Source organism: Mauremys mutica, chromosome 3 (assembly GCF_020497125.1).
Source record: "Mauremys mutica isolate MM-2020 ecotype Southern chromosome 3, ASM2049712v1, whole genome shotgun sequence".
Taxonomy (NCBI): Eukaryota; Metazoa; Chordata; order Testudines; family Geoemydidae; genus Mauremys; species Mauremys mutica.
Window position 1 is genome coordinate 48,229,094 of NC_059074.1, and position 25,546 is coordinate 48,254,639.

At 41.1% G+C, this 25,546-nt stretch overlaps 1 protein-coding gene across 3 annotated transcripts in view; it reads right to left on the reverse strand.

Annotated features, from left to right (window-relative positions):
- COL21A1 (collagen type XXI alpha 1 chain) overlaps positions 1-25,546 on the reverse strand; it is a 209,249-nt gene that overhangs the window by 49,000 nt on the left and 134,703 nt on the right. For all 3 annotated transcript variants that reach the window (XM_045008463.1, XM_045008464.1, XR_006577691.1), the window contains 2 exons: positions 7,079-7,123; positions 5,971-6,024 (listed from right to left, as the gene is read on the reverse strand). In XM_045008463.1, coding sequence (XP_044864398.1) covers positions 5,971-6,024; positions 7,079-7,123 — 99 coding nt within the window. The remainder of the gene's footprint in view (positions 1-5,970; positions 6,025-7,078; positions 7,124-25,546) is intronic.

The following is a 25,546-nucleotide window of genomic DNA, read 5'->3' on the forward strand; positions in this document are numbered from 1 at the left end:
GACCAGATGGCATTCATCTATGTGTTCCAAAGAAAATATGAACAAAGTATGGTAGGTGAGTTACTGAAAAAATAAACTCTTCAATTCTGCAGACCTAGAAGCTGTGACAATGTCATTACAAAGGAACCCACCCAGAAACTCCAAAACGGAACAAAGTGATGCAAACTCAGAAACCAAGAACACAAACCAAGTAGACTGGGTTTATATACAAACATAAGGAAATCCAGTGTAGCACATGCTCCTTCACATCCCCCCTGCATCCTGTAGTCATATAATCCACTCATACCTATACCAATGGTAAATAACCTGCAGTGTGAGACAGCATGTGGGTGGGAAAGTTTCACAAAGGGTCAGGACCCCAGATCTGGTGTGGCCTTGCTGCCTGGTCACCCCTCAAACTAGGGCATGGCTAGAGTGGGGCGAATTTTTTTGGATGAATAGTTTATTCTCTGAAAAATGTTGTTTTAGTTAACCCAAAACTATTAATAATAGTTAATAATTAATTAATAAATTTGATGCAGTTCATTTTGGCCAGTTTCAGAAAAGTACATGTGTCCTTATAATCTTTAGCCCAGAGGTTGTTACGGATGCAGCAAACCCATTGGAGGGATTTGAATCTGCAACTCCGGCTAGCTCTCTAGTGATTGCTTTAATTACCAGGCTATAGGGTTATTCTCTTGCTCACGTTCTTTCTTTGACTTAGTGAATCGTTAAGTAATGATTGAGAACAATCTATACCAGAATCATCTATAATCTGGTGGTGAGAGTGGTCTAGGGTGACCAGATGTCCCGATTTTAGAGGGACAGTCCCAATATTTGGGGCTTTGTCTTATATAGGTTCCTATTACCCCCCACCTCCTGTCCTGATTTGTCACACTTGCTGTCTGGTCACCTTAGAATGGTCAGATTTGAGGGGAGATCTGAGTTTAAGTCCCTGGCCCAGAAAGAGGATTCCAAGATGGGTCTCCACATTGCAGGCAGATGCCCTAATCACTGCTAAGGTTAGACTTTCATACAAAGTGGATTTTTCTGATTTGCTGACAAGTTCCAAACATTTCTGGAGCCAATCCAAATATTTTTTCTGATTGCTCAGTTTTCTGAGTGAATTAAAAAAAGCAATCACCCGCCCAGCTGGTAACATCACTGCCATGGCTCCACACCCTTTCCCTTAAAGCCAAACATGCTTGCAAGCAAGCTGATTTCCACAAGGGCCACTCAGGGCTGTGCTACCCATCAACTCAAGCTAAACATGGCTAAAACAGCACTCCTAATTCCCCCTCTTTGACCCCTGCCGAAAAGCCATCCTGCTATCTCTTTTCTCAGCCACTGTGAACACCACCACCATCCTGCCTGTCATTCAGGCCCATACCTTGGGTATTACCTTTGACTCAGACCTCTCTCTAGGTCCTCACATCCAGGCTATATGGTTGATTCTTTCTGCATAACATCTCTAAGATGTGGCCTTTCCTATCCATCCCCACAGCTAAATATCTCGTCCATGCTCTCATCATCTTGTGTCTCAATTACTGCCTCACACTTCTCTATGGCTTTAACGAATGCAATCTTGATCTGTTTGTATCCATTGAGAATGCTGCTGCAAAAATGTTTTTTCTAGCCCATCACTTTGAAAATATATCCCCCATCTGTTTGCATCCCTCTGCTGGCTTCCCCTTCTCCACTGCATCAAACATAAACTACTTGTCTTCACTTTTAAGGCCCTTCATGATCTATCCCACTCTACATATCATCTCTTCTTTGCTATTGAGATATTGATTTTCCTCTGATTAGCCCATGATACCAGCCTGCACTGCCACTTGTTAAATCTTCTTCTCCTGTACTCCCCCTCACCAATGCTTAGGAGGAGCTCTCATAAACACCCACAAAGCTACCTCATTATCCTCCTTCAAAACCCTCCTCAAAAGTCTCATTTGCTGTGATACATAGAATCATAGAATCTCAGGGTTGGAAGGGACCTCAGGAGGTCATCTAGTCCAACCCCCTGCTCAAAGCAGGACCAAACCCAACTAAATCATCCCAGCCAGGGCTTTGTCAAGCCTGACCTTAAAAACCTCTAAGGAAGGAGATTCCACCACCTCCCTAGGTAACCCATTCCAGTTCTTCACCACCCTACTAGTGAAAAAGTTTTTCCTAATGTCCAACCTAAACCTCCCCCTCTGCAACTTGAGACCATTACTCCTTGTTCTGTCATCTTCTACCACTGAGAACAGTCTAGATCCATCCTCTTTGGAACCCCCTTTCAGGTAGTTGAAAGCAGCTATCAAATCCCCCCTCATTCTTCTCTTCTGCAGGCTAAACAATCCCAGTTCCCTCAGCCTCTCCTCATAAGTCATGTGCTCCAGCCCCCTAATCATTTTTGTTGCCCTCCGCTGGACTCTCTCCAATTTATCCACATCCTTCTTGTAGTGTGGGGCCCAAAACTGGACACAGTACTCCAGATGAGGCCTCACCAATGCTGAATAGAGGGGAATGATCACATCCCTCGATCTGCTGGAAATGCCCCTACTTATACAACCCAAAATGCCATTAGCCTTCTTGGCAACAAGAACACACTGTTGACTCATATTCAGCTTTTCGTCCACCGTAACCCCTAGGTCCTTTTCTGCAGAACTGCTGCCCAGCCATTCGGTCCCTAGTCTGTAGCAGTGCATGGGATTCTTCCGTCCTAAGTGCAGGACTCTGCACTTGTCCTTGTTGAACCTCATCAGATTTCTTTTGGGCCAATCCTCTAATTTGTCTAGGTCCCTCTGTATCCTATCCCTACCCTCCAGCGTATCAACCACTCCTCCCAGTTTAGTGTCATCTACAAACTTGCTAAGGGTGCAGTCCACACCATCCTCCAGATACCTACAAAAAAGCTTGACAAATGTTGAATTGCTCATGTGCAGAGACCACAGCCTATCACACAGACCAATATGGCCACATTGTTTCCTTGTAGTCCTCTGTCTATCTATCTGTGTTTATGTGTTGTCTCACCTTATGCTTAGATTGAAAGCTCTTTTGTTTTGCGTTTGTATAGAGGCTAGTGCCATGTGGTCCTGATCCATGACTGTGGCTCCCAGGCAATATGGTAATACCAATAATTAGACCTGTGCAGTTTAAACTACTCAATACCATTTATACTCATTGATAAGTTCTATGATCTAGATGTCATAGTAGGCAGCTTATTAGTGAGCAATGGCAGACAAAAAGCAATACAATATTATGTTGAAATAACAAGGAAATGAGGAATCACGCAAACACATACCTCTATTAAAATTGTTGATAAAGCCTTCCCCCCTTGAACAATTGTTCAATTTTGGTCACCTCATCTCAGAAAGAAAGAGATGGTAGAAATGTTCTATTTCTACTAATGGGCAATGAAAGAATATTAGAGACACTGGTGGGAAGGAGAGTATGCAGGTACTACCTTGGAATAGATTATGCTTGTACTAAGAACTTGGTAGAAAGGTAAAATGAAAATGTTTTGAATGCCTGAGACCACTCTGTTCCTACTCGGATAACATTTCTTTCAACTGGGATCTAAACACCTGACAAGAAATAACTGGAAATACTTTGGGAGATACTCTTCTTCCCCCCACAATGCAAAAGAGCTGTAAAACTTCCTTATGTGGCCATAGGTGAATTCCTCCAGTGCAGGTATTGTACACACAGGGTTCCCTTACAAGCTCTAGTGAAAGGATTGTGCCAGTGGTGGAATTGCATGTACTGAATAGGTATGGCACAAAGGTGGCTTAAATCTCCCTTATCCTTCCTACCTCGTGGCCTGTGAATTTCTGTGCTGCACTTCTGAGAGGCAGAGAACAGAATCTCAATGATTCATTTTAACCGATAACATATTTTAATCAAGAAATCCCAAGCATAAAAATAGACAGTTTGTTTGAGGGATTATTACATGTGGGACCAAAAACTGAAGTTTGTGCTGATTCTACAAATACAAATCTGTAACAATTAAAAAGTTCAGTATTGGCTAGGATGGAACCACGGAGGCTGCTTTCACATTAAATTCTTGACTTCTATAGTTCTGATCTAACTTAATCACTGCCTAATACAAGTAATAAAGTAAACTCCTGCATAAAAAGCCAATATATTTCAGAATAAAAATAGGCCTAGAAACCCAAGTTATTTTTATTATAAAATTGAAATATTTCTATTTTCAGTTAAAAACCATTTAAAAGCAGTATTATATGATGCTCACATGTATAAGAAGAAAGCATCCACAGATCTGGGAATTTATATTTAGTAAGACCATCTGATCTCAATTTCCAGAGTCTTACAGAAAATAAGTTAAATGAACAAAAGCCATAAAACAAATCAAAGCTTTAATTCAAAGAGAAAGAATTCTCCAAAGTACCCAGGCTTGTTTCCACTAAAAATGAAAGAAGCAACATTTTTATTTCTTGCAGTAAACTGAGATTTCCATCAGTGAAAGCTACCATCTGTTAAAAATTATTCCCATATACTCTGGAAAAAGGAATCATTTGCAGGAGTCACTAATAGGATTACTACATGATTTTAAAGATCTCAGATAAATGGGTTACATAGCATTAAATGTAAGGAAATACAAAAGATGTAGATCTTTCTTGAATAAGAGTCTTGCCTATATGCATTTTATATGGGTATAACAGAGGCTAAAAGGTTGAGCCAGTGGTTAGGCAACTAGCCTGGACATGGGAGATAGAGGTTCAAGTTTCTCCCATGCCACAGAGTTGCTACGTGACCTGGTGCAAGGCTGTTAGTCTCTGTCCCTGTTCCTTATTTATCGATTAGGATAATAATATTTTCCTACCTCTCAAGGGTATTGTGAGGATAAATACATTGGGCAATTTTTTCAGACGCACCTACATTACTGAAAAGCCTACATCCCATATTTAGGCATCAGTGGCATTCACAAAACTCCTGCTCAGTTGCTGCCTAACCTCATCATCAACTAAAGTCACTAGGTGATATAAATAATACCTAGATCTTAGATAACACTTTTCATCCATAGTTCATTTTACAAAGGATTTCAATACCATTACCCCATTTCACAGATGGAAACTGAGGCACAGAGGAGGGAATTGACTTGACTACGGTCACCCAGCAGGCCAATGGTAGAGTCAAAAATAGAATGCAGGTCTCCTGAAACCTAGCCCAAAGAGGCCACACTGCCTGTCTTATAAAATAAAGCTGGGTGCCTGCCCCAAGGATCTTATAATGTACTTACAGGGGAAGAGGTAGAGGCTACTGGGTTGCCTAACATTTTCCATTATAAAAATTCCTCATACTGTTATTTTCAATGAGCTCTAGCACTTTTTTATCTGCAGCAAGAACCTGACATTGGCAGAGAGAGTCTCCTGGGATCAGAGAGATGCAAAATTGGCTGAGTTATGAGCTCCAGAAAATTGTCGTTTCCCATCAGTGTCTTGCTCACTACAGTATGGTCTTGGCATTCTGCCTAAAAAACTCTGAACATTCTATTAGCACAGCACATGCATCACCCTATTTAAGTGTGCTACATACAAAGAACCTTCAGTCAGGACAGACAAAATGGATGAACCTCCTTCTGTTGTCACCCATCAAAATACCCTGAGAGATAACATAAACTGGGAACAGAACTCAGATTTCTTAGGTGGCAGATGTAGCGCTCAGCTCCTTAATCTCCATGGTCTCTCAGCAAAACACTGACAAACCTAAGTACTCAGTTATAGACTCACAGACTAAGGTCAGAAGAGACCATCCTGATCATCTTGTCTGACCGCCTACACATCGCAACCCATTGAACCTCACCCACCCACTCCTGTGATAGACATATAACTTCTGGTAGAGGTCTGTGCTGCAGTGCTGAATGTCCAGGGCCAAACTTTGCTAAGGATGGCAGTCAAAGCAGGACATTACACTTACACATAACAGAATTTGATTTTTCTTTTTATTCTTTTTAAATAACCTAGGAAATTGCATGAAAAAACATACAGCGGCCCCTGGTGATCCTTTTGCTCCTGGTTGCCCTGCAGGTCCGATTTCACCCTATAATTGAAAACATCTCACATAAATATAATATTGGTGTAAAAAAGTAATTTGGTTACAAAACCCTACTTCTACAGATTAGTTTCGCCAGGATTGATTTCAAAGATCCAATTAATTGCATGTTAGCCTTTTACATCCCATACCCTAATCACAGAACGAAAAAAATAGAGCAAAAGATTTGCAGTGTGCATAAAAGATTTAGAAGCATGAGTCCCTGTACAGAATCCAAGACAGGGAAGGCCAAAACCAAACTAAGAAAAAAATATATCCCCTTTAGGAAGGTCTCCAAACCAACCATGGCAAGCAGAGTTCCTTGTTATTGGTCTAGGAGGCAGACAGGCTTTCTCCCTTACCCTTTGGCGTCAGGTGAGGTCAGATGAAGGGCAGCTTAACCCAGTTCATAAGGCTTTTATTGCAGATAAGGGGGGAGGGATAGCTCAGTGGTTTGAGCATTGGCCTGCTAAACCCAGGGTTGTGAGTTCAATCCCTGAGGGGGCCACTTAGGGATCTGGGGCAAAAATTGGTCCTGCCTAGTGAAGGCAGGGGGCTGGACTTGATGACCTTTCAAGGTCCCTTCCAGTTCTAGGAGATTGGTATATCTCCAATTATTACCTTTTTTTTTTTTTATTACCTAGATCAAACAAACTTGGAGTCTGAAAAATATCTCTAAGGCCCAGGTCAGGGTAGTATCTTGGAGACTGAAGGGTCCCTGCAATCTGTAACACCCAGCATAACATCCAGTCCTTTCTGTCTCTGAGGGTATGTCTACATGGCAATAAAATACCCACGGCTGGCCTGTGTTGGCTGGCCTGTGTCAGCTGGCTTGCAATCATGGAGCTTGGCCTGCGGGTTATAGACTTGCAGTGTAGATATTCGGGCTCAGGCTACAGCCTGGGCTCTGGGACCCTCCCGACTCGTCCCCATTGCTTTTCAATGGAATTTGTACTCCTGAATCCCTTACGACTCTTTTGAAAATTTCCCCTCAAATCCTTATTCAGGCCAAAAAAACTAAATTTGCACTGATTTTAATCGTATCTTAAATTATTATGAATACCTTTTGTCCTTTTGTTCCATGACTTCCAGGGATTCCAGGAATTCCCTAAGAGAAAAAACAAGAAGTTTTAAAATATATAAAATGGCTATTCCAAAAAAAAGTTGTAAACATTTTTTTTTTTTAAGGTTTAACATGTCTCTTGTAATTTGGGTAAGAAACATAGCCAGGAAATAAGATACAACCTGGAAACATGCAAGCTAATGCTTCTGGCAGATATAGACTAAAACAAAGAATTCAGTGCCTCCCCCTCTATTTTCCTGCCAGTACTTGCAAATGTGCAGGTGGGCAGGGTCATGTCCCCACCTTTGCCCCACCGAGGGTGGAATGGGGGAGTGAAAATCCTGACGATGCAGAGAAGGAAATACCCATAAGATTTCCTATTACAGAATGTACAGGCCAGCTTTGGCATGATCACAGTTTCAAATAAACCAGCTGTTTTTTAGATCTATCATGACATGTTTACATGGCTAGCACTTTGCGGTAACAAAAATTGTAATTTCATGCAAAATATTTTCTTTTACAATTCTATCATTTGTAGTTATGCTTGCTAAAAACAGAGTAAATGTAACCTCATGCTTCAGGACTTAAAATATTTGCTAGAGAGCTAAATACTAGCAGCCTTAGTGGACCAAATCCTGTTCTCAGTTACACCAGTGAAAATCCAGAGTAAGTCCATTGTGAATTTGGCTCACTGACTTCATTATTTTGTCCAATAGTTAATGTAATATGCTGCAATGGAACTAAGTAGAGAGATGTCCTGGACATAACAGACACATATAGGTAAAACCTCTTCCAGTCAAACACATTCACATAAGTTCCTAAATTGTTATTAATGAAGACCTACTGATTCTAAGAATATTAAGCTCTTCCCTTAGCATTATGTTGTTGTCACTGGAAACCAAAAATAATGATGGGAAGCCTAGGGTGAAGTGATAAAGCAAAGGAAATCCAGATTTTATGAAATACCTAACACAGCATCAGGGTAGTGCATTCTGCTCAACACTATGAGCATGATTCTGATCTTCCCTTCACTAAATCAGGAATAATTCCATAGTAATCAGTAAAATTACACCTGTGTAACATCAGCATGTGAACAGGGGATAGGCCAATAAACTTTAGAACTGTAAATGTTCTATGATTTTACACTATAGTTAAACTCTAGTTTAGTTTTAGCTAATATAGATTCCATCTAACGAAGTTATCTTCATGATATATTTAATAATGACACATTGTGGGTTTTGACTAGCCATCAAAGTTCTAATTTTTGTACCAATTACAGGAGAAAGCAATGGCAATATTATAGAAAGCTACACTAGAAAGCTGACTAGATAATAAAGGCCTGATTCTACCATCTTTACTCGTGTTGAGTAATATAAGTCTTCTCTGCAAACTATTGCTCTCTCAAGATATTTCAGTATTCCAAAAGCATATTAGACCTGCTGGATCTGGGCTGTAAGAGTTCCATAACCAGACATGGTTTTAAATAAATGTAGGTGAGATTAGTCCTGTCCATGAATTCTAAATAGCTGTACTTTATTAACACAATATATTCCTTATACTTGACTACCCATCAGAAGATTTTTTCAGAAACAAGATAATATTTATTGAAAAGATGTACAGAAACTCATGTTAGCTAATTTCCTTTTGGCTACACATCTACCCAATCTTCAGGGCAGGGATAGTATCCTTGTGTGTGTTTGTACAACACCTAACACGATGCTGACCCAATCCTGATTGGGGCCTCTGGGAGCTACTACAATATACAAATGAACAAAAAAATGTTGGTAATGTAAGGAGGGTCAGAGCAGGAGTTAATTATTCCAGGATCATATGTACAGTAATATACACTCACTAAAATGTCTCTTTGCATTTTGTTGCTGTTATTATTTGTTTTGTTTTTTCCTCCCAAAAGGAGTCAATTTTTATGCAAAATACACAACCCTTTTATAATATGCCAGCACAAACAGAGAGGCTCGGGGGCTAGCAAAATATCAATGTTACCCCTTCAAACAAAAAACTTATTCCAAAATTCAGAAAAGCATTATGTGGATCTGAGAAGAAAATTTGGCTCTTTTTCCACTAACGAGGAACAAAAATTTATGAAGACAGTAATAATACGTTCTAACCACTGATTTGGTTAAAATGATGTGCATGTGGATTTACTTTAACCCTGAGAAGAAAAAGAATGGAATATAAAATAAAAAGCAAAACCCATTAAACCTTGAGAACGGGATTAATGTGTAAATACATTTCGTGGGAAGGTTTCTCATTCAAATTCACACCTAATTGCTAAAACAATAAGACTTTCAGAGTCACTCATTTGGGTTTTTTTTCAGTTTACAATTCATTTGATGAGATTAAATCTAAGTAACATCCAGAATATATATTTCAAAGAAAAGAGTGAAAGTAAATGTATCAATTGCCAAACAGAAGTAGAAAAACATTAGATATACCATATATTGACATTGATTAAATACTATGATATGTGCAAGGGATGGGAATGAAGTAATCAACTGAGGTGACAAACAATCCCATCCTCACCTGACATCCTTGCATAACAATGCTGAACAATTTAATCAGGGAAGCCAGGGCCCCAAATTTAAGCAGCTGACCCTTGACCATGTGTTTACACTCATGCTGGAACCAAATTCACAACAACTACATTTGGACATAGTTCTTGCTAGCAAGATGGTGATAGTGTTTAGGGATGAGTTGTGCTATACTAGTAAACTGTCTCACCGGACTACCGTAGTTGTAAAATGATGTAGATGGGGCCAAATGCCTGTAAGGAGAGGATACCTATTGTGAAATTGTAGACTGTGAGAGATAGTGTGATTTTGTCGATGGAGAATGAGGTGGATCCAGGAATTCCTAAATCCTAATCCTGGCTAAGATCCTGACTTGCTGTGTGGCCTTGGACATGTTGCATATTCTCTGTGTCTGTTACCCAATTTATAAATTAATACTTATTTAACACATAGGAGAGTTACAAGTATTGTCATAACACTTTGAAAATGTAAGTGACCCTCTCAAACCCACAAATCAATGTGTGAGAATAATTGTTAACACCCCTGTAGTCATAGGACAAAAAAGGGGGGCGGGGTTCGTGGGTTACAGATTGTTGTGACAAGCCATGAATCCAGTGTCTTCATTAAGACCATGTTTTTGTCCTATGACTACAGAATTGTTACCAGGCCACTTCACTTTGAATGGTCCCTTAGAATATGTGATAACAACTTATGCTAAATGTCTGTTCCATCTTGTATTTAGCTGTGGCACTCTGACTACCTTTCCTAGACCCAAAGAACAGCTCTATGTAGCAAAGCTTGTCTTTCTCAGCAACAGAAGTTGGTCCAATAAAAGATATTATCTCATCTACCTTGTCTCACTAATAGTCTGGGACCGACATGGCTACAACTACACTGCATACATTTGTAACTAAATGGCAGGTTGAGAAGGGGTAAACGCAAAAGATTTATGTGGAGGCTAGCACAAATAATTTATGCATTGAATTTCCTCACCACTTCCCAAAACTCTGATATTTCTATGGAAGTAGCAGAGGAATGTCTGGAGGTAATAAAAGGTAATAATTGGAGATATGCCAATCTCCTAGAACTGGACGGGACCTCAAAAGGTCATCGAGTCCAGCTCCCTGCCTTCACTAGCAGGACCAATTTTTGCCCTAGATTCCTAAGTAGCCTCCTCAAGGATTGAACTCACAACCCTGGGTTTAGCAGGCTAATACTTCGTCCTCACTGCCACACAGAATTTTGGAAGGAAACAGACAGGAGAGTTCTGAACTGTTTGGTAGGGGCCTCTCCATTCAACATCTTGCCCTGGGATCTGAAACTGCCAAAATATTCTGAGCAAGGAAGCAGCACTCTAAACTGTTCCAGGTTGTATTCATTCAGATTAAATAATCTTTCTCTCTCTCACACACACATGCACACATACATGAACATTTAAACAATAGAAAAACCCTTAATGCCCCGCTTAGCTCCTTTTTAAAAACTTTCTTGACTGAAGAGATCCATTTATACGATTCTTTTGCTTTTACCTCCACATCAATAGCAATGAAGGATTGTAAGAAAATAAACTTCATCCAGCCATAGCTCCTGTAGGATTGATTCTGTATCCCTGAAGTCAATGAGATTTTTGCCACTGACCTCAGTGGGAGCAGGACCAGATCCTTAATGTCCTTATTTGGTTCACTGACATTTATTCAGCTGAGAATGAATCTGCCTCTCACATTAGTCTGCCTCAGGGATTCCCTGAGCAAACTAAGTGGAGTTCTTCAAAGTCATTCACCACATATTGATTGGCACATAAGGAGCAGTATGAAATGGCTAATCTGGCATGTAATAACTGGTGAAGAAAGAGGCCTTCCCCACAATAATTATTTTCCTGTATAACTTCCATGGTCCAGCAGCTGCAATGGCTAATTTCTGTAGGACTGGGTCCAGAAGGCCTAAAAAATTTAATTTAATCTCTATTTCCTTATCTATTCTCACTCTATTTCCCTATTCATGCATAACCTGTGTCCATGCCAATCAAAATTACTGGAACCTACCCAGAGGAGAGTGTTTTAAAAGCCTCTCAGACATCCTATATTTTCTTTTTAACTTTTAGATTAAAAGCCAAACCAAGGAAATTCACTCCTAAGCAGATACTTCATATGAAACACAAAGCTTCAGAACCTGAATTCTTTTATTTATTTATTTTTAACAACATGAGTAATAAACCACTTATAACAGGAAGTTATATTTGAGAGAGTGACATAATGTTAAGTAAACTATCACAGTAACCTTACTGTAATGATCAAAAGATGTAATACTACTTTAAAGTGTGAGTTGACAAATCTAGTTTAATTCAACTTTTCCTGTAAAGGCTGCATAAACTAGAACTATAATGAATTCCTGTCTTTAATCAAAAGTTAATATAAAACAGATGCATCATGCAATTTTTCACTAAGGGAAACACAATGTTTGGAATCACTACAAATGGGAAAATTGCCACCCACTGGGAGTGATAGAATGAATGCTATGGAATCATTTGTGATTCACTGGCCTAGAAAATATGGCCTTTGGGGATGTCCTTTGCACAATTAACTGTATCAAGCAACTTTTTGTCAGTAATACATGAGAAAAGATGGGCAACTCTCTATTTTAATTCTCCTTTTTCTTCCTCTGGTCAGAAACCTTTTTTTTTTTTTACTGTCTGAATTTAACAGTGCATTTTTACGGTCACTATCCCAATAAAATTTAGCACTGTATTTCTATCCACTATAACTAAAACTCAGCAAATCTCAAAGCCTTATTGAGCTTTAAAAAGTGGTCACTTTGATCTTACCCCCTTTTTGCATCCCTCCACTCGCTCCTCCTTTTCCTCTGCATCAAGCACAAGCTTCTTGTCTTCTTTTGTCGTCCCTTCCACATTTAGCTATCCCTTTTCTATCAAATGTATTGCAAGGCTGACCCGTCTTCACTCTTCCAGAGACATTAGCCTTGTCTGCGTTTCCTACGAGTACCTTCATGCTTTCCTTCGGGTCATCCTTTTTACATCGGAAGAACTCCCCATCAAAATTTTAAAGCCACTTCCTTATTGCCTCTTAGATCTTGATCTAGCAAGGGACTTAAGCACATGTGTAATTTTAACCATGTAAGCAGTCACTGACTTCAACAAATTATTTATGTGCTTCAAGTTATGCATGTGTTTAAGAACCGTACTGAATTTGGGATTTATATCTATCCTTACCATCTATCTTTGCCATGGTGCCTAGACTGTCATCAGACACTAGGTAGATTGGCAGCCACCTGTGACTAAAAAGATTGAGACTACTAGTTTGTGTAAATGTTGCAATCCTTCCCATCTGTTTCCATCTTGGTATAATCCTACACTGTTAGTTCTCTGGAGCAGGAATTGTCTTGGTTTCACTTGTTGGCATGGTATTTAGCACAACAGGTCTTTGATTGAGGTCTCTAAAAGCTAATGCAATATATTAAATTAATAAATAATAAGTAATAATATTTGAACCATTACCAAATTGTTTCTAAATGAGTGATCCACCATTTACAGAGGTTGTACAGTAGTAGATAGCACATTAGCTAATGGTCCAGCAGCAACCTGTTAAAAGAGCAATTGGAAAACTAAGTGCCAAATCCTGATCTCATTAAAATTAATGGGAGTTTTGCCACTGACTACACTGGAATTGGTATTTGGCTCTGTCAGGGTTCCCTCCCCACTCTGAACTCTGGGGTACAGATGTGGGGACCCGCATGAAAGACCCTCTAAGCTTATTTCTACCAGCATAGGTTAAAAACTTCCCCAAGGCACAAATTCTTCCTTGCCCTTGGATGATATCGCTGCCACCACCAAGTGAGTTAGACAAAGATTCAGGAAAAGGACTACTTGGAGTTCCTGTTCCCCCAAAATATCCCCCAAGCCCTTTAACTCCCTTTCCTGGGGAGGCTTGAGAGTAACCAAGGTGAGCACAGACCAGACCCTTGGATTTTTAGGACACTAAAAACCCAATCAGATTCTTAAAAACAGAACTTTATTAAAAAGAAAAAGTAAAAGAAGTACTTCTATAAAATCAGGATGGAAGGTAATTTACAGGGTAATCAGATTCAAAACACAGAGGATTTCCCCTCTAGGCAAAACTTTAAAGTTACAAAAAAGGGATAAATCTCCCTCTTAGCACAGAGAAAATTCACAAGCTAAAACAGAAGATAAACTAACGCATTTTCTTACTAATTACTTACAATTTGTAATCTTAGAGGCTTAGTTCAGGTATGGCTTTGGGAGATGTATTTTCCCTGCCCTGATTCATCGAGAACAAAGGAACACAAAACAAAAACTTTCCCCCACAGATTTGAAGGTATCTTTTCCCCTTATTGGTCCTTTTGGTCAGGTGCCAACCAGGTTATCTGAGCTTCTTAACCCTTTACAGGTAAAGGAGGGATTTTATGCTACTCTGAGCTGTATGTTTATGACAGGCTCTAAGTGAAAACTGGACTAGGCACAGAATCCCTAGTCAGTAGTCTAGAAATACATAACCTTTTACAAAATATGAGTCTGATTGGCATGGGTGGTCCCCTGGGAACTGTGGGGAACCCCATGGGCTTCATGGGACTCAATGTGAGCATGGGTCCAACCAAGCCCACTAATGGGAACCGGGGGAAGGAGGCAAAGGGGGCAATTGCCCAGGACCCTGGGCGATTTAAAAGACCCGGGGGCCTAAGTTCCCTGTAAGCTGTGTGGCCTTGTGGCAGCCTATTTAGCACCGCCCAGGCCCTCAGGGAATCTGCTCAGGACCTGCCATGGCCAGGGTAGAGGTGCCCTGGCCCCAATCTAGCCCGGCCCAGAACCTGCTACAGCTGGGGCACCCCTCTCCTGGCCCCAGCTCTGCTGCAGCCTGGACCTGCCACGGCCGGGGCGACTGGACCCAGGGGTGGCCAGGGTGGCGTGGCTCAGCTCAGCCCAGACCCAGATGCAACTGGGGCTCCCCTCCCCCTGCCCCAGTCCTGACCTTCAGGGGCCAGGGGAGGGGCTTATCCTGCAGCCTCAGCCCCGGAGCTGCCGCAGCAGGGAAAGGCCCCTTTCTTCCTCAGCACAGGTGCTGCTGTGGGGAGAGAGAGCTGTGGGGAGTCCTGGAGCACCCTCCTGCACCCCAAACCCCTCACTCCCACCCTAGAGCCCACACTCCCAGCAAGAGCCTTACCCACTGCACCCAACCCTCTGCCACAGCGCTGAACCCCTCATCCCTGGCCCCACCCCAGAGCCCTCACTCTCCTACAACCCAACCCTCTGCCCTAGTCCTGAGCCCCCTCCCACATGCCAAACCTCTCGCCCTCCCCCACCACATGAATTTTGTTATGTGCACCAATATGGAGGTAATGTGTCACACATCATCTCCATATTGGTGCACATGACAAAATTCATTCTGCACAGGGGTGGGGAAATTAGAGGGAACACTGCTGGGAGTCCCTGGCCCTTTTAAATTACCCAGTCAGGCCGCAGGGCTCCTTGGCACACACAGGATGGTACCAACAGTGGCGAAGGCAGCCGCATGGGCACATGGAAGCCCTGGCCATGCTGGAAGAGCACACCCAGCAAGGCAGCTGGCAGCTCGCTGGGCACCAGCCAGCGCAGGCGCAAAAATGCCTAAATGTCAGGCAGACCTTTCTAGGGGGCCCATTGACTGTTCTGCCCTGAGGCCCAGAATTGCTGTCAGAGGGCCTGGGTCCAATCTGCATAAACCCAGTTGCAGGGTCAAGGGTCTAAGCCCTTAACTGAGAAAGTTGTCAGTTGTTTTATTGTTGCCATATTTTCCTGAGGATTAATTCCAAAAATATTGTGATTAGTATATTGGTACTTTCTGTCTGTCAACTAGCAGGAAAATGTTACACCTGGAAAGAGAAAATATATCAAAATATTAAGGCTTACATTCTTTTAATGGAAGCATTTTGTTTTTCAACAAAATGTTAGGCATGTAAAGAGATTCTTGGTAGGCTGTATATTCTCTCTTAATTAAAACATTTGTAACAAATTTGTATGCACCAAATTATGTGATTTCTTATGTGAGTTATGTACTGAACCATCAGCTTGGTTTCCATTATCATAATGAGCTTCAATTCTCATGTATTTTTACTTAAATGTACCATTTTATCCCAGTTATCTGCCAATTTAAATGACTTTCATCCTTTGATAATATCTGGCAAATTTAATGGATATAGCTGCAAAAAAACCCACATGGTTTCCCTGTCCTTCAAAAAATCCATTTGCAGCTTTTTATTAATCACAAATTCCCTATTTTTGGTTTTGGATCATACCACACAGTTAGTATGTTAGTTTTCCATGCAACTCTGCAGTATGCCCCCATTAAGGGAGTTGCTTGCTATCTTATGTATTCAAATGAAGTAGGTCAAAGCTAATTTGCTTAGAACAAGAGCCTCATTTAAAATTAAATATTTTTTCCACTTTGTATAACCAGTAGTATAACCACATTTATGTCTCACTATGCCAAACTCTATGCTTCTGGATAACAGGAGAGAATATACCTTCTCCCAGAGAAAGTACTCTATTTCTAATTATCCTTTTCTACTCATGTGTCTCTCTATCTTCTGTTACTAGTCATTTAACATCCTCAGTCTTATAGGTAATACATTAAGTCTCCATGAAACTCTTACTGCTGGAGGAAGGAAACATTTCATGGAAAAGTCTCCAAAGATAACGATGCTTCTCCACTATGGGCAAACACTTTACAACCAAACTCCTCCAGCAGACAATGCTAAAACTGAAAATACTGAAGGGGGTTGTGACGAAGTGCTGGAGGCTAACAAATAAACCAGCCCTATAATCATTTAGGCACCAATTAGTTCCCCTGGAGCAGGCTGACTGGAGGATATGCAGCTAATTAACTGATCTGTCTAGGGGAGCAGAGGAACTAATTAGCCATCAGTTGAGAGCTATAAAAGACAACACAGGAAGGACGTAAAGGGGTGAGAGAGTGGGTTAGCTGAGCCCAGTATGTGTTGAGATCCCAAGGGAGGGATATCTCTGTTCTTCTCTGGGCCTATGGGACAGGACAAGAAACCAATGTAAATACTTTGCTGTATTGGGGTTGGTGGTGGGAACATAAATATGTAATGTGGAGATGCCACTCACCGGAGAGCCTGAATGGCTTCTAACCATCAGAGGGCATGGATGGAGCTCACCATGTTACAGGGTGCCAGACTGATGTTGAGGCAAAGTCTGTTCAAGGAGATCACATCTCTGTGCTATACTGGCACACAGCCTTAAACAGACTTCCTTTTATGCTGTATGCCTAGAATTTATGAATGTGTCACACATTTAATAAATATTGTCCAAGACAATCCACAAAGGAATATTTTTTCAAATTATCCAGTCTCTCAATAAAAACACAAATGTTTGAAATAAACCTATTTCCAGATTGAAAGAGGATCATTGTGCTTTCAAGCAAAAATTTTACAGGAGACCATTACTGTCTGATCCATAATGAGAACTCTTGAATGAAGAAAATGCTTGAAGGCCAGCTAACTATGGAGCTAACTAGTAGTTTAACATTGCACCATGTATTTCTGAAAAAGTTCTCTGGAAAAATCAAAGAGCAAAATCTGGCAGATGCTCCACTGCCATTAGAGAATATTGCCAACAATACTGACCAATGCAATTTTTTGCTGCCAAAGATAGCATATGGCCCAAGAATTTCCTTTCATAACTGACTTTTTCTGATGAGACTGTGTCAAAGTTATTTTGATAATTCTGCTTAACTTTGTTTTCAACCACATCTATTTTAAAGGTTTTCCAACATAAATCCAGAAAATATTTACCTGGAGATTTCTGTTGAAGGATGGTAACATTGTGTCAGTCACAGAATCATAGAATATTACAGTTGGAAGAGACCTCAGGAGGTCATCTAGTCCAATCCCTGGCTCAAAGCAGGACCAACACCAACTAAATCATCCCAGCCAGGGCTTTGTCAAGCCAGGCCTTAAAAACCTCTAAGGATGGAGATTCCCTCAATTACAAAACTAATCTGTTCTCTCCTTAGTACACCTACAGTATGTGTGGTAGCAATGTAAGCTTTGCTATAATCACCCACAAATACACTAAGGAATTCTTTACTCCTTGGGGATTCTGCATGACTGCGCGCCCACAGAAAACACCTCCCCCCTGCACAGAGTCCCTGTTCTTCCCTGGAGAAAATGGCAGGGAAGCAAAGGGAAGCTGCGGGGGTGAGGAGGCAACCAAGAGTGCAGTTTTTTGGGGAGGACTGCCCCCCTCCATACAGAGGTGAGGCATGCAGGTTTAAAACAAATAAAAGGAAGTTCTTCTTCACGCAGCGCACAGTCAACTTGTGGAACTCCTTACCTGAGGAGGTTGTGAAGGCTAGGACTATAACAATGTTTAAAAGCAGACTGGATAAATTCATGGTGGCTAAGTCCATAAATGGCTATTAGCCAGAATGGGTAAGAATGGTGTCCCTAGCCTCTGTTCGTCAGAGGATGGAGATGGATGGCAGGAGAGAGATCACTTGATCATTGCCTGTTAGGTTAACTCCCTCTGGGGCACCTGGCAATGGCCACTGTCGGTAGACAGATACTGAGCTAGATGGACCTTTGGTCTGACCCGGTACGGCCTTTCTTATGTTCTTATGGGGGGCACACTGATCCCCAACCAGCTGCACCTGGACCCCCATCCCATCAAGCCCCACCCCCCCAGGCACCGGACCCCCCCCACCACCAACCCCCGCCCCCACGTCCCATCTCCCCATACTCAGAGCCCCCCTGCTGAGCCCCAACCATCTTCACCTGGATCCCCTGCAGAGTCCCATTGCCCTTGCACCCAGAACCCCACAATGAGCCCCTGTGCAGCCAGATCTCCCACTGAGACACCTGCACCCAGATTGCCCCACACAGAAACCTTTCACCCCACACCTGGATCCCCCCCACACTAAGCCTCTCCACACTTGGATCCTGCTGGGTTGAGCCTGCTCACCCACATCTGGTGCACCTGGTGCAGAGGGGCATGGCCCTGGGGTGTTTCTGGGGTCAAGTGTCAGCCCTATGTCAGGGTCAGGTGCAGCCTCACTACCGAGTCCCTGTACCGGGGGGATGGGGGCTTCAGGGTGATCTCCCACCTCAATGAAGCCAGTGTCCTGTGCTCCCCACTGCCATGCTGGAGCCATATTTATTTACTGACAATAAAATTTGCAGAATTTTACAGAATTTTTAAATATTGTGTGCATATTTTTTAGTTTTTGGCACATAATTTTTAATTTTTTGGTGCAGAATTCCCTCAGGAGTACCTAGTGAGCAGTTCGGTCTCAGCAGGCATCTCTGTTGAGATAGTCACAATTAGCAGCATTGATGGCAATCTTAATCGTTCCGTTTATATTTATCATTAAATATGGTGAAATGTTAGGCTAAGCCACACAAAAAATAACTGTTGTTAAAGGATTTATTTACTGCAGGTGATTTCACAGACCTGTTTCAATTAAGTTGTTCAGTGAATGTTGAGAATTGCAACCAAAGCAGTTTACAGACAGAGAAAGGCAAACACATAAATTAGAACAACAAAATAGACTCTCATAAGATGGCTTGAACGGTAGCATCTAAGCACCTGTGAAACGTGATTCTTTATGTATAACTCCTCTTTACTTTCCCAGAAATCCTTGATGATGCATTTGAGAATTACTGGGAATGTGGAAAAAGGTCAAGTGAACTCAGATTTTGGATAAGAATACAGACTGGATAAAACAGATGATTACAGAAAAATCTGGATTATCCAAATGGAATCAGGCATCTGAAATTAATTTGGATAAAAGATCTGGAACAGTAATAGGAGAGGGGTTTTTTTGTACATTGGGAACAGCAGAAGAAATATATGTTAAAAAAATCTGATGTGGTGCCTTCAGTTGATACTGAGTAGTTGATATGTTTTCAGGTAGGGGAATCAATAAAGGAAAAAATATATGGGAAAAATATATTAAGTATTCTCACAAACATGCCACTTCAAAGTAAGAAGCAAGAGAGTGGGAGGCACCCTGACAGTTACAACGCCTTTTGAAACACTATCGTTGGCAGATGGACTATTATAAATATAATCACAAAGCACTCCTAATACAACACGGTGGTTATATCCTTGCAAACTATATCCTTGCAAACTACATAAGGCTTGATGACTGAGAGTTGAAGATATTAATCGGACATGAGAACTACATTATTATACTATTAGATGGTCAAGTTGCTGTCACAATCTATCATAGCTATCCTTGAAACCAACACAAATAATAACTGGGCTCTGATGCATGCATCTGATGAAGTGGGCTGTGGCCCATGAAAGCTTATGCTCAAATAAATTTGTTAGTCTCTAAGGTGCCACAAGTACTCCTGGGTTTTTCTGGGCTCTGACAGTGAAACTGAAAAAAGAAGAAAACAACTGGCGTTGTACACACTAAAGAAGAGACAGAAAAATATTACTTCAGTTTTCAAGGTTCTCTAGTGGACAAAAGGTTTTTATAATAAACAAACAGGACTTGTAACAAGGTAATAGTTTCTAACACTCTGGCTCCTTTCCAGACATCCATCCATAGCTCAAGCACTAGAACGCTAACAGAAGTAATTTCTGCTGCTTCTTGCTGACAGAGCTTGTTGGCTTCACCCAGGACAGGAGAGAAACTGGAGCATTTCTCAAGAGAAGAAGGAATGGGAAAGGGAACAATATCAGGGACACCCAAGTCTGGAAAGAAAGTTTAAGATGAGTTTTATGCTTTGATATGGTTTTTTAATTTGCTAATCAAACCAAAGTCCACAGAGAGTTCATTTTGATAGTGAGCTAGATCCACAGCTGCTGTAAATTGTTGAAAAGTTTCTGCATCTCCTAGTAGTAACTAAGTCCAACATATATGAATAATGGGGGCAGAACATGGCTGTTCATTTTTTGATGCCTCAGTGAAATTCTATCTTGACCGAAGGGCAGTCAGCCTACAAGCACTATGTGCTTCTTCAATCCTGAGGAAAATTTGGTTTGTAAAGTGTTATATCTTTGCAGCCATAGTCAGGCATTAGCTGTTGATATTAAAAACTCAGCTCTCTGAAAATAAACAAATCTTGATCCCAGAATGCTTCCCAATGAAGCTATCCAATCCAGTGATATACACTGGAAATACAAAATGCAGACTTACTTTTGTTAGCAAATTTCACAGCTGTAGTGGTGCTATACCAGCAAAGTATTTATAGCCTTACCAGAAGCTTTTAATTAAACCAGATTTTAGATAGCACAGACAAAAAAGGAGCTGGAGTTTTGCCAGACATAAGGTCTACAGAACTGAAGAACTAACTACAGAAAGCGGGCATTTACTCTGCAAAAAATTGCTAATACACTAGCTATACTTTTGTTTTTAACACTGAAAATAACATATGTAACCCCCCGAGGAAGTCTGTTCTAGATAGCAGGAGCTACTGAGGAAAAGGCTTTAGCACCAACAGTAGCCAGACTGTCTGGAGAGGCCTATAGGAAGCCAGTACTAGAGAAGAGGAGGAAACAGGGATGTTGACACAGGGAAACAAAGCAGTGACAAGCCAATGCTCCAAAGGGAGTCATAGAAAGAAACAATCTCTCTATTTCAGCTTGTAAGCAGGCACTATCTTTAGTTCATGTATTGTACAGTGTTAACTAAATTATCACCACTGAACAAATAAATAACAGTAATAATAATACCCCCTCTCCAGTGCAATTTCACTTCCTCTGGCCCAAGGAGCAGAAATATGCAATACATGGAGCTTTTATATATGCCTCTCCCTCCCAAAGAAATTCTGTCATCAATCCTACCACATTCCAGAATTTCTAAAAATTATTAGCATATTTATAAGTGATTTATACCAGCAAAACTGAGATAAGCATTGGACCATTGCTATTGCATGGGATGCAAGTCAGGGTACAATTTGGATCTTGCTGTTATTTAACTTCACAGAATCTTTCCTGATTCATATAAAATGTTTGTACACTGCCATTTACCTTGTGCAATTCAAATGTTCCTAATGGAAATTCCAGTAGATGTTAGAATCCTTTAAAAGGTTTTGGTTGGTTTCTACTGATGGACACTTTGAACCAATATAATGAGAAATCCGCTGCTTTGTCCAAAACCTGGTTGCCAGTTGGAACCAGTTGCAATTTTCAACTGGAATTTCCACTAGTGGCAGCAAAGACACACAATCAATCAGATTTCTGAGCTTGCCTAACAAAACACTCTTACAGGACCTGACATAACAGGGGTAACTGCCAGCAGTGTTGTGCTGTTATGTCCAAACCTTAGACTTAGATGGATACTAATGAGTACACGAGCAAGAGGATTCCTTGTGTTCACAACAATGCAATCTTTTCTGCAACACACACTTCTTTCTAATTTCTTACTCCTGCCTCATTTTTATGTCATTTTAGAGATTACAGACAGCGGGATAGCTGCACTGGTGATCCTGAGGGCAGAGGTGGTTTTATATCACTTTTCTCCCCCACAATCCTTAAGACAGCTGTGACTTGAACTGGTGGATGAGGAGCCACCAGTTCAAGTCACAGAGCCACATTGTTGGCCAGGATTTTGGCAACACGTTGCGTCCCCAACATGCCCATCTGTTGGTTGAGGAAGAGGTAGTGGCACAGGGCTGACTATGCCATTCCTTCCCTTTCTGACATTGCACTGAAGCTGCCTTAAAGCAGCCAAGTCCCCTTTGTATCATGGGACTCAGTATCTGACCCTAAAACTATTGTACAGGTTAAGAAATACAGAACTATAAAAGGCAGACATAACCAGCTAGAATATCAAATATTTAAATATCACTCCATGTAATGATTGCGACTGACTCGCCTGGTCACACCTTAACTGGGCTTTCGCTGTTGGAACGGCATCATGGACTTAGCCCCCAGTTCTTCTGTACTGATTCAGGTCATAGCTAGTCAGCAGTGGGGAAGTCTCCACTGGATTAAATAGCTCCATCCTCCTAAACCAACAGCCATAACCCTATTCTTTGGCACAGGGAGTGTGCTGGGGGATGAAAGTAGCATATTGGGGATGGGAAGAGTACATGGTTCCTCTGATCCGCCAACCCTCCAATGGCATATGGAAACTCATGCCAGGGAGCTATAACTAGCATCCTGACACCTCACCGTCACTACAGTCCAATGTACTGAGCAGACCATGGATGCAGGGGGGGACTCTGACCCCTAATAAACACTACTATTTGGGTCCAATTCATACTACTTTGGATGTTTGTGGTATCACAGAAGACAATTACATAATCTGATGGTGATCTCTAGTTCAGATGTATCTTGAAAAGTTCTTTTGATACAGTTAAGTGACCCTGCACATATATACAGGCATTAGCGAGGGAGAGAGAGAGAGATTTATTTAAAGGCTCAATTGTGCCTTGCAGGGGCAACATGGGGCTGCACCACCCTAAGGGAAGCACAGGGAGGTATTCTGCCCCATGAAGGCAAAGTACATCCTGGATGTTACAGATGTGCACAGGCTGTGTGCCTATCATTGCACCCTTTTACAGCGTATAGCTGTGTGGGCCAGAGAGAGTGGGTGAACCATGGAAACATCTCCTCTCCACTCTGCTTGGGGCACTGTTCACGCAAAGTGGCATATGGGCAGAACAGCCCATGACTATGCAGGGCCTACAGATCTATTTGGTCCTTGGTGTTCTCCCCCAACCCCACACTGCATTCCTATGCTGAATTTGGCCCTAATTTGAAAAAAACTACAGCTCAATGTCAGCAATTCATTAATAAGGAATAGCAAGTAAAATGTCCTTATCAGTCTATGATTTCTTCTCTCCCTATGATTCTGATCCTTCCTCTATTGCTCTCTGTGATTTCTTACTTAGGGAAAGTCTGCACTACAGGGAAAAGTCGATCTAAGCTATGCAATTTGAGTTATGTTAGTAGCATAACTCAAGTCGACGTAGCTTGGATCTACTCACCAGAGTCAACGGGAGAGCAATCGGTGGTCAATTTAGCGGGTCTTCACTACACCCACTAAATCGACCCCCAGTGGCTTGATCACTGCAGTGTCCATCCCACCTGTAGTAGAGACAAGCCCTTAGATTTTAATTGTCCTCAGTTATAGACAGATTTCTTATCTGCTTGTAAAACAGCATGAATGCCTATCACACCCAATTAATAATAAAAATAGTCTTATGGCTGCATGACCATGTTCGAGTTTGAATACAAATAAGAAAATACTTTGCTTCTTTGAAAATCTGGTCATGTCTCTGATGCAGGTACACAACTTTGCACAAACAAATCACTTGTAGGTCATAGTGTCGGTGCCCTTTTATACCTGAAAACAAATGGTGCATTTTATATACAGAAAACCCACTCATGTTTGATTTGTATATGTAATTTATTTATGTGCACACAAAAGTGAAAATATTTGAAAATTATACACTAAAATAGAAGTCATGTTTTTAAAAGTTGGCTTTTGAAGTGTTAGCCTGAGATGGAACAAAATTATTAGTGACATAATTGAAAAAAATTCTGCTTTATTATCAAACATGATTTACAGACTGTAAGGAGGGGGAAGAAACCAAAATAGGGTTACAGGATGAATAAATACATTTATCTCTAAAATTCTTTATGATATAGAAAATTTAATTTAATTTTCTGACAAATATTTCAAGTTTCACAGTTATCACTTTGCAAGGCAAAGGAAGGAAATATCAAAGCATCCAGATCTATCCTGATCTTCTAGGGTTCATCCTCTAACCCCTAACAAAGAGAAAAGGCCAAAATTAGCACAATATTTACTTACTTACCAGCTAGAGCACATTAATCCACAAGGCATTAGATGCATCTGTCCATGTGACTATATAAAAAAAACAATGTGGCTTAATGTAGTCCATACACAGCATACTGCTATCCTGAACTGCTGTTAGTTTTGATGTGCATAGTTGCTGTGCGTCCCAGAAGTGGCTGCATTACAGTGACAGAGGGAGTAATTCTTGGTTTATCTACTTTATAGTGAGATTATGAATTTGTTGAGTGTGCTGGGATTTTTGGATGAGAGGTTCTTTGTAAATGCCAGTTTAATTATTTTTATTCCCCCAGCACATGTTAAAATGGAGATGCACCATACTCTATATTTGAAACATGCTTGCAAAGAGAAGCTTTGTTTACACAAATGATAGAGATGGTTTTACTTGCTGTGAAATATCTGAATACAAAACATAGATTTCTGGAATCTAACTCACCCATAGCTCCTCAGCCACAATCCAGTCATGTGATTACTTAGTCCAATAGAAGCTAAGTAAAGTTGCTATATTATTTACACATTAAAGTGAGACACCGTGGAGGGGGACTTCCTCGCCTAATGTTAGCCTCCATAATCCCACCATGAATTCCTGCTGTGAAAGGAAGACGACACAGTTGACTGATGAGTTACAAAGAGAGAGCCAGACCAAATAAAGCAACTACTACTCCATCCTATTTTTGTAGCTGTGTCATCTCTGTTTATGGCTTTGTATGAGTTCCAAATGTACAGGAAAGGGACGCAAGGACATGTTACATTTTCTCTATCATGATTTCATAAATGAGTAGTTGTCTGGATTAGTGTACGAGTTATCAGAATATTTTATTAGAAAACACACCCAATATTTAAGGAACATTCACTTACCTCCACAACCCATGTGGCCCTTTCTTTTTTCAGGCAGAGTCCTCACTGATCAACCCACAGCTGACCTGGAAGTGTCAAGAGCTTCCTCATGGACCTCAAGAATGCTGCTTCATTACCTTTTTACATGTTATGTATTTTAGTTGAGAAAAGGTACATTATGACTAAGTGAGGCCAAAAACTATCTGATGGTATTGCACTCTGACAGGGTTTGTGGGATGCTTTGGTGGTCAGCAGTTTCGGTCACATTCACAGGCATTTCATGCACAGAGCTA